The 10,400-nt window shown below is 39.7% G+C and overlaps 1 protein-coding gene across 1 annotated transcript; it reads left to right on the forward strand.

Annotated features, from left to right (window-relative positions):
• Positions 1-2,855: 2,855 nt before the first annotated feature.
• LOC104528260 (hydroxyacyl-coenzyme A dehydrogenase, mitochondrial-like) lies at positions 2,856-10,195 on the forward strand (the record flags this gene model as incomplete). Its single annotated transcript, XM_010172209.1, has 3 exons — positions 2,856-2,984; positions 4,824-4,981; positions 10,069-10,195. Coding segments are annotated over 3 exons (414 nt in total), but the record flags the coding sequence as incomplete, so codon positions are not given.
• Positions 10,196-10,400: the final 205 nt, after the last annotated feature.

Genomic DNA, 10,400 nt, shown 5'->3' on the forward strand with positions numbered 1-10,400 from the left:
GTGTCTTCACCGCACCCCGAGGGTGAGGGCTGCCGGGGCGCGGAGGGACGCGCCCGCGCTGCCGCCTCGGCAGGTCTGTGGGAATTGGGGATTTGTTGCTGCGGAGGAGGGAAAGTGTTGCTGCACCGCTGCTCTTGCTCAACTTTCAAAGTTTTTCATCGCTCGCTAATCCACCCATTTTCAGGTCCGACGGGTAGGCAAGAAGAACCAAGGTCAATGCTTTAAATTGTTTAAGGTGGTTCTTAAGACATTGTGCGGGCTGCTTATAAACCTGACAGTGTGTAATGATATTTGGTCCAGGAAAGCAGCTTCTTCTGACTTGTCAGGGGAGCAGATCAAGTGACATTTTACAAGTTATTAAAGTAAAATGCAGCAGCTAAAATGAGCATTCAGCTTTCAGTCATGTGCAGAATTGTGAAGTGGTTAATATTAAATAGGACTTGTTTCCCCAGTGTTTAATCTCAGGCCTTTGGCTTTCAAGCTCATCTTTAGCTTTGGAACAGAAGACCGAACAGTCCTTTCAGTGATTTAAGATTTAAGTATTTACTTCATTCATTTCATTCATGGAAAGCATCTGTAGCCCAAGATGCCAGGGTAGTTCACAGACCACAAAGAGTGACTGGAGCATGCGGGCATCCCTGAGCAGAAACTGACAGGGAGGTTGGAGTTCAGAAATAGCAGTTGTCCATTTTCATTAATTAATGGATTTCCTTAGAACTGAAGATTTCTCACATTCCTGCAGGAGGAATACAGGAGTTATTTTGTTTTGCTAAGGAATTAGCTAGTTGCTTATTAACATGTCTGATAAAAACACTCCTCTGTACCTTGATACTACAGCTTGAGATTTCCACTGAAAGAACCATCAAAGAACAACTTTGAAGAAAGTTGTTCTTGTGTTTGAGGAAGAGGAGCACTATGCAAAGGTTATAATTCCACAGGGAAAGTGAAGTGATCTGCATATTCTGTTAGACCACACATTTTCAGAGAGCAGCTTGTCAAGAGAAACATGTCTGCTATTTGGCAGTGGCAGGAGTTGCAGTCTTCTACTACAGTTAAGGACTGAGGATTGTTTTGCTGACCATCTGCCTCCGATTTATCAATCCAGAATTATCTCAAAGCAGAGATGATTATAACACTGAGTGGGATCTCCACTGCACTGTATTAATAAAGCTTTTCCTCCCTTGTAGAACTTAAGAAATTGTCTCTCCGCTTTCCTTGCTTTCTTATACTGCCAGGAGAAGCTAACCTCTGCTAAAATGTATGGCTGGAAGCCAGGAGTTTATAATTTCTGTTTCTGCCATGTGAAAAGCACTTCTGTATGAAAAAAGCATAAATTGATTCCCCAGCACTGTTGTGTTTCTTATTTAGTATTCTTGAGGTCATTGGATAGTAGAGTCTGAGCGAGCGTGTGTTTGAATTGCGAGGAGATGGTGTCATTTTTATTTTCTATCCATGTGAATATGGTAAGAATGAGGTGGGGAAAGGGAGATGTTAATACTTGTAGGATTTTTTCCCAACTGGTCAGTGATGTTGGTAAATGGGTAATCAGTGAAGCATCTCATATAAATGTATTTGGCATTGATTTTTTCTTCTGAAGAGTGCAGGGTCTTGCTTTGCCTTTGCAAATGATCAGCAACAGGTGAAGTGTTAGGAGTGTAAGTCCAAGCTTAGTTTAAAGGTTTTTTGTGATTCTGTTGTTTTTATGTAATGGCCATAGTGTAAATTAAAAAGTAAAAAAAAAAAAAGGGATAAGAAATGTCCAGCTGCAGACTGACACCTTGTTAAAGCCGTACTGCTGCTGTCCAGAGGAGTCTGGCATTTCTTGTTTGCTGGATCAGTGAGTCAACTTGGATGAGAATAGCACCAAGCTTTTCTTCAGGGGATATCTCTGTATTTTTCATTTCGGCTGTCTTTGTTGGAGTAGGTCTTGTGGGCACAGCAGAATCTTTAGTCTCTGGGTTAGATGTAAAGTAAAAGTTTGCAGAGGGAAGCTCCTAAATTGTGTGACTTTAAAAACAGTCAGTGAAACCATGTTTTAACATCTGTTTTCCACAGTTATTATTTTACAGCTCTGTTAGTTCTAGAATTCTGAAAATAAAGATGGGCTTTTGCTAACTAACAAGACAAACATTAATTAATGAATAGTGAAGTCGTAGATAATGAATAGGTGATTTTTATTAAGCTGTTGTAATGTGAGAAAGTGATATTATATGTTTGAAATTAATTGAATACCAATGAAAAAGACAACCCAAGAGCACTGTCTGTAGCTGAGCCAGTGTTGGTGCCAAGTACGTAGTAAGGAGAGCTGGTGGGCTATTGAGGTCTGTGCAGAGTCCTGGGGTGGCAAACATTTCACTGCTACTCCCAGCTCCCCTGTCACCTTCCTGTTGTTGCAGGGAGATGCTCATGGCCTAACACACCTAGTGTTGTGTTAAACTACATCCCAGGAACGCAGGGTTAGCCATCCCCTATGTCACCCGCTCACCCTGCCAGCATTTCAGTTTTGGTCTCCGCAGTCCTTTTTTCTTACAAGATCCCAGTTGCAAGACAGCTGTTTGTTCTCTAGCTGTAGTCACAGAATTCAGCTGCCTCCAGGTGCAGGTAGCATTCTGCAGACAGCTCGGGGGGAAAACGAATTTCTTTTTCCCTTTGGCTCAAGTTGTTCGAGACCTTTATCCCTTCCCCTCCGCCCCAACTGTGTCCAGGTTTTTATCATTTTCCTGGTCTTGATTAATGTTCTTTAATGCTCTCTTTTGCCTGATTCATTGCCTAGTGTATTGTCTGCCCCAACTCAAGTCAATGTAGTTGGTTGTTTTGTGATATTGATGTTGAATCTTTTTTTTTTTAACTTTCAGGTTGCAGCAGCCAGTGGTCACACTGTGGTGTTAGTAGACCAGTCAGATGAAATCCTTAAAAAGTCTACAAAAGGAATTGAAGAGAGTTTGAAGAGAGTGACAAAGAAGAAGTTTGCAGATAAGCCTGAGGTTGACTTTCTCTTCTTTATTCTTCTAGGAAAATTTAGGAGAATAAAAACTACAATACTGAAGTTCTGATATTGTTTACAGTTATGCATTACAGAGCATGTTAAGATACTGGTTTAAAAAGAAAAAACACTGGGAAAATTCTGATGACTTTTTAAAACAGATGCTAAATGTGAAATGGTGCCAAATTATCCATCCTAACTTAATAGCAAACTATCTTTGAGCGTGTACCTGGGAATGCACCAATTTTGTCCAAAAGTGAATAGTAGCAAAAATGTCTTAATACCTTAGTAAGAAGTCTTTTATTTTTCCCAAGACTTGGGAACAGGACTACTGCAAAGGAAATTAGAATGCAAGTTTAACTACCCTGGAGTAACCTGAATTAGATGTATAAGATACTTTGCATTTACATTACTGAGTAAGATTTATATACAAGTCACTGTGGAGCAGTTGATGCATCTAAATTTATATCCTAAGTGTTATTTGTTGCTATGCTTGTTTCTCTAAATTCCACAGTTCTTCTTTTGATACATATTAACATATATAATATATATTGGTATTGATGATTACAAGCATGAATGACACAGCAGGCAAAGGAAATGAAAAAGAGCTTGTTTGCATGAGGGAGTACAGAAGAAAAATTATAGTAATACTAGGGTAACCAGAGCCTACATGCATAGGGCCACAAAGATGATTAGGGGCTTGGGGCATCTCCTGTATGAGGAGAGGCTGAGAGAGCTGGGACTCTTCAGCCTGGAGAAGAGAAGACTGAGAGGGGATCTTATCAATGTCTATAAATACCTGAAGTGCAGGGGCCAAATGGATGGGGCCGGGCTCTTTTCGGTAGTACCCAGTGACAGGACAAGTGGCAATGGGCAAAAACTGGAACACTGACAGTTTCATACAAGCTTAAGGAACAACTTTTTCACTGTGAGGGTGACAGAGCACTGGAACAGGCTGCCCAGAGAGGGTGTGGAGTCTCCATCTCTGGAGATGTTCAAAACCCGCCTGGACACTTCCCTGTGCAACCTGGTGTAGGGATCCTGCTTTGGCAGGGGGGTTTGACTGGATGATCTCCTGAGAACCTGCTTTGGCAGGGGGGTTGGACCAGATGATCTCCAGAGGTCCCTTCCAATCCCTGCGATTCTGTGAAGAAAAATAATTATGGAGAGTCTTTTAATCCAAAAGAAAATTGTCCACATTATGCTTGTACTTTATATATGGCATTATATTCTAGCATGCAGGTATGTTTTTACTTGTACTACCTCTCCATTTACTCTTGCAGAGTCTTGCAGTTCTGTTTGCTTTCTCCCCTCACAAACTATGTTGGTGATTCGCAGATTTACTAGTCAGAAAACAGAGTATTTTTTCCCCACATTTGCACTGAAACTATAGTGAGTGTAAGCTGTTTAATTTCCTGAAGTATTAATGAACTAGCACATGTCTGTTCATAGGAGTGAAACCAGATATTCACTGAATGAAAACAATGCAAAGGTTTGAAACTGGAAAGGTTCCTCTTTGTGGAGGGCAAGTCTAAGTTGTCTAAGAAACTACTGATTGGCCAACCAGTTCACTTTCAGGCTGAAGGTAGGACTGCAGCAAATAAGTCTTCCTAAAAGAATGAATTGAAAGGTCTCCTATTTGCTTCAAAGCAAGGAAAACTTTGACAGTGAAAGCATCATATCTGTACATACTTAGAACTTTCTCACTGATTTGGAAATGTGTCAGACTGCCTGAATTTTTGAGGGCTTAAAAACACTTCAGAGCACATAAGGGGATTTTCATGTAAAAATAAATTCAATAATTGTAAATAGACATTGCAACTTCTTGCAAATGTTTCAGGCTGGTGCTGAGTTCATTGAGAAGACCTTAAAGAACATCACAACAAGCACAGATGCAGTAGCAGTGGTCCACAGCACGGATCTGGTGATAGAAGCCATTGTGGAGAACCAGGAAATAAAAAATGAACTCTTCAAGAGGCTGGATAAGTTTGCTCCAGAGTATGTGTATTTCTTCTGTTACATTTTGAAATTTAGACCTTTTTATCTTCTGTTTTTATTCTTACACCATTAGCTGTGCATTTTCTTAGCTGCTTTTTAAAAAACAGGAGTTGTTCTCCCTTAGACTAACTCCAGACTGTAATGTCTTGTGGAATAGTTATGCCAGGTTACAAACATTTTCAGGTGCTTTCACCAGGTTTATTTAGTTGTTGCATTGCTTTGTTTGATGTACTTCCAGGTATGTTTAGTCATAAAGTTTGTTGATCTACTCAGCAAGTTCAAATCTAAATCCAAATGCAAATACACAACAGTAGAATAAGCTTGTCCTGGTACACATGAGGTATGGTTAACAAATGTATTCCCATATTTAAATAGGGAATTGGGAATATTTTTTTAGCACACCTGGCATGAACAGATTTTAAGAAGTCTCAGCCTCATAGATGTAAGTCACAGTAAGCTCAACAGTGACTTAAGTGAACTAAGTTTACTTGTATTACAAGAGTTTGGAAATAGCTCATTGCTCGTTCTTGTATGTGAGGTAGAAGTGTAAATAATTTCTTAGCTTGCACTCACGCAGTTACTTACGGTCCCTGGAACGTTCTTCTCTTCTTGAACTATATTTGATAACTGTTGGATGTTACTGTTGAATTGCATCCAAACCCAAAAATGCTGTTAAGCTGAGCATGCAGTCTCAGAAGCTTGATCCTTGTAATGGATGACTCAGGAGCACAAGACCTTGACTGCTTGCAGGTTGAGGTTCTAGCTAGTACAACTAAATCTGGGCATATTGGCTAAGAGGTTTTCTAGCCTGTCTAACTAAAAAACTAGGCAAGCTGTGGCTTGAATGTCATGTCAAGGGAGGAAAGACTTATTATGAGTTGACTTCAGCCTGGGGAGATTTTCAGGCTGAGTCACGTGGTCGGTAATCAAAATCACCTGGTGCTTCTAAAAACAATAAATGGTCACAAACAGCCGTGCACAGAGCACAGGGTAACTTGCCATTACCCTTAGTCTGACAGGCAAATGTAAGTAGCTGCCTTTGGCAATTATCAGGGTACCTTGTCATGATTAGATAGTGCTCATCTTGTGAAGACAGACCACTGGTTGCCTGGGTCTTTGTCCATATTCAGCAGAGAAAGCTGATGAACAAATTAGAGTGCACTAATTGGTAAGCTGTCTAGAACCAGTTAGCAAGGAAAAGTAGGCACGGGGACTTGGAGCCTCATTTAATAATATATATATATGGAACATCTGAGGCTGTTTTTGGTAAGATTGTGCTGTTTATAAGCATAGCTGCCTTGACACATCAAATTTTACATTACAGAGTGTTAAAATATACTGGGAGTTGTTCAGATATGCTCCTTCCTGTGGCAAAAGGCATATGGTTTTGCAGGGTTCGAAAAATTGCATTAGACAAGAAGCCTTCTTTTTCAAGAGGATAATTGGAAATTATGGTAAACATACAGACATCTCACGTGCAGGATGAAGAAAAGGGAAGTGAATAGTGAAGAATATGGTTTGCAGTGTAGAAAGTCTAGATGAAAAGAAAGAAAAGCTAGTAAAATAGTGAAACTTAGTAGCCAAGTGTTTAAAATATTAGCTAGTAGATACAAAGGGTATTTTGCAATTCCGTGAGGAGCATAGAGCTGCAGATTGTGTGAGTAGCATGGGGAAAGGCAGAAATGTCTATTGAGTGTTTTTCTGTGCATTAGAAGAAAGGAGTAGGCTTTATTCATCCCAGGTGGTGGAAAGCTCTCCCTGTCAGTGCAGGCATCCTACAGCCTTTGCTAAGATTAAATGTTTCAAAATTTCTAAAACTATTATATGGTCTAACTGTTGCATCAGCTTAATGGAGATGGTGGACTTGTGGTTGATTGGTAACAATGACAAGATTTGTTTAAACATATCTTTGAGTCTCGGGGGAAGCTTTGCTTCTTTGGGGTCCTGAGCGTTTATGGCACTGTGGAGTGGATGTTATAGGCAGAGATCATGAAAGACCAGGCTCCTGAGGAGGGAGGACTTGTCTTAATTCAAATCTCAGGACTTACTGCAAGGGTAGCTGATAGCTGATTGAAATGTAAGGGGCTGTGTATTACAGTTGCTCAGACAAGATGATGAATTATGCCTCTGGAACATAGAACATGTGAAAACTTCCATTTTTCTTCCTTTGTACTGTATCCCATGTCTCATGTGTTTCTTCAGCGGCAACAACTACATGTTCATCTCCCATTTTTGCACTATGATGACCTGTCTGATGAAGATTGGTCTGGGGACAGCACAAAACAAATGTGTTGCATTAAAAAACCAAAACGTTATTAACTTAATTCCTCTTCCTTTTTCTCTATAAAAGAACTATAAATGGAGGGGGGTGGGAAAGCTATTCTTTATTGAGAGAAGTTTTATTTGGGGGTGGGGAATGAATTTCTAAGTTTTCAGAGAAAATGTAACAAGCCAGGGGAGTTTGGCAACCCCAGAGAGTGTTGGGACCTCAGGGTATTCCTCATCTGAGTGACTGTCCAGGTGAAACAGTGAGGGCTGTTTCTTGGATGCCACCAGTCTGAAAGCGCTAGAGCTGTGCAGAATTGCTTGTGTATGTTACATTCCACTCAGTGTTATGCTCATCCTCCTACTGTGGTAATTGTTACTGTGTTACATGGTCATCATCTTCAGAGCAAGTGCTAAAGCTTTGCTGCCCACTCTTCAGTTCTGTTTTTCTTGAACTGAATTGAGTCAGTCTCACTTTTCCATTTTGAAAAGGTCAGGCTAAGGTTTTTGTAGAATATCCCCACGTTCTTTGTGGCTTTTAGGTGTTTAAACCCTGCAGCACTTTTCCAAACAGGATCATAATGAACATGACAAAATAACTTTTGGGCATCCACTTTAAAAGCTCTTGTCTGCTTGCTTTCTGTTTATTTCTGGGTGGTGGGAATGCCCATCAACATTTCTTGGTGTAGGATTTATCTCTAGATGGGGAAGCTCAGCCAGGAACTGGACTGTGGTTTTCAACTGTTCACTGTGTTAGAAACAGCGTGTTATAAAACTGTTAAAAATAAGTGTTGTCCAGTGTTCCCTGTGAAATGCAGCTGGACTGTAAGGGTTTTACTGAAATGGTGTGTTTTCCTTGTGCTGGACTCGTATTTTCCATGTGTTCCCCTGACCTGCTGGGCGGCACCAAGAGAAAGAGCGCTGGTGCCTGGAACAGCCTCACCAGGGCTTCCTTAATACTCATGCGTGCTAAAGCCTTCAAACTCTGCCGTCACCTGCATTATGGAATTCCAAGTCACAGAGGCATGTAAATTGTATTTTAAACTCAATTTATATCAATTGGTTGGTCAGAGCAGAAAGTGTAAATAAAATGCCCTTGTACACAATACAAATCTAAAGCTTTTTTTTTTCCTAAGGCTTAATATTGTGTGAAGCTACAGTATTCACCCACACAAGTGATGCTGAGGTAAAATCTTCTACTTTAAGTGAGCCTAGATAGAAACCTAACAATGATTACCTCTCACAAATCAATGTGCTTAATTTTTATATTAATATTTGAATTATTTGTATACAGTGGCAGATTTTCAGTGAAGATAAGTGTCTTTTGGGTGCATTGACCTTGCAAGGTCAGAACTATGGATGTAGAATACTCCTTTTAGTATCCCACCTTAGAACAATATAAGGCCCACTTTATGGTGGAGTAATAACAAAAGAATATTTGCAAGAAGAGTAAACAGGAATTTTCAAGATTTTTTATTCTCTTCTCTGTAACAAATTCTCAAAAACTGAGAAAACACAATAAAAAATGGAAATCAGTGTGGGGTTCTAAATAACAAAAGAATATTTGTAAGAAGTGTAAACAGGAATTTTCAGGATTTTTTTATTCCCTTCTCTGTAACAAATTCTCAAAGACTGAGAAAACAATAAAAAATGGAAATCAGTGTGGGGTTCTTTATCCCCAAATGTTTTCTTTTTAATGCCACTATAAGATGTCCCTATGACTTGGATGTAACTTGTCCGAAAGCTCCCTTACAAAGCTCTATTATATCTTAGTGAAATGTAACAAAATAGCAGTACAGATTAACATGTGATGAGTCCAGTAGGATAACATTTTGAAAGGTCAGTAGGATACAGCCCAGAATGGAAGGTAGGGTTTGATCTCTAATTTAGTTTCTGATTTTTGTGGTTTGAAGAAAATGCCATTTCTGTAAGTTTTCGGTGTGCTGTGAGTATAGCAGGGCTGTGAGTATAGTAGGACTGTGAGTATAGCAGGGCTGTTGAGGGCATGAGATATTTCTGGGAAAAGATATTTCTGGGAAAACAAAACAAAACCAAATCAACAAACCGTTATAAATTGCAATTACTATGTCCAGTTTCTGAGTATAGTAGGACTGTGAGTATAGCAGGGCTGTTGAGGGCATGAGATATTTCTGGGAAAACAAAACAAAAAAACCAACCAACCAAACCAACAAACTGTTATAAATTGCAATTACTATGTCCAGTTTCTGTCTGGAAAAGGACTTCATATATGTCTCAAAATTCTTATGATTTTGTGCATCCTTTGCAGCGTGCCATGCATGGAAATTTTTATTTGCTCTGTTTTTTTTTTTCCATCAGCTCTTTGCTCTGGTGGTAGACTTGCTCATCATGTCTACCATCGATCATTATTAAAAAAAAAAAGTTCTAGATTTTTCTCAAGACTCAAAAGTGCATTTTTGACATGGCAAATCATTGACTTTCTGTAAATGTGATTGATTAACAATAAAAAAGTACTAGTTTCCCAGGATTGCTGAAGGAATTACCTGGAATAGATTTGAGGAGTTAACAAAAACTTTCTAGTTACAGAGTCTTTTTTTTTTCCATCATCTAATATAAGTATTCAACGTACTTACTCGGAAACAGAGACTCGGACAATTCTCCCAGTGGTTATTTCGTCGTTTCTGTACTTGCACCTCAGCAAGAGGCCATGATAATCTGCAGGGGTATTTCTGAGAGTTGTGTGGATGGTTAACCAAAGGATGTCTCTTTACATTTAGTGCACCAGTCTCCTACTGTCAGAAAAATAGCTGTCATTTATGCAATCCATATGTTCTTGTTTCCAGGCATACAATATTTGCAAGCAATACTTCATCCTTGCAAATCACACAGTTGGCTAACTCAACCACCAGGCAGGACCGATTTGGTGGTCTCCATTTCTTCAATCCTGTGCCTATGATGAAGCTTGTGGAGGTGAGTGTCTTATCATCATCATAACCACTGTAGCACAGCAATGCCATTGTCATCACTGAGAATTCAGTTAGATGAAAGAGTAGACCTCAGTTTGCAGCTCTTCTGATATGGAATAAGCTACCTTTTGTGATATGAGGGTGGTGCAGCCTCTTGAGGCTTTAAAGTTCTCCACTGAACTGCCAACAGAGGTGCCTTCTGTAGTGAT

The sequence above is a fragment of the Antrostomus carolinensis genome, unplaced genomic scaffold (genome assembly GCF_000700745.2).
Source record: "Antrostomus carolinensis isolate BGI_N321 unplaced genomic scaffold, ASM70074v2 scaffold20177, whole genome shotgun sequence".
NCBI lineage: Eukaryota > Metazoa > Chordata > Aves > Caprimulgiformes > Caprimulgidae > Antrostomus > Antrostomus carolinensis.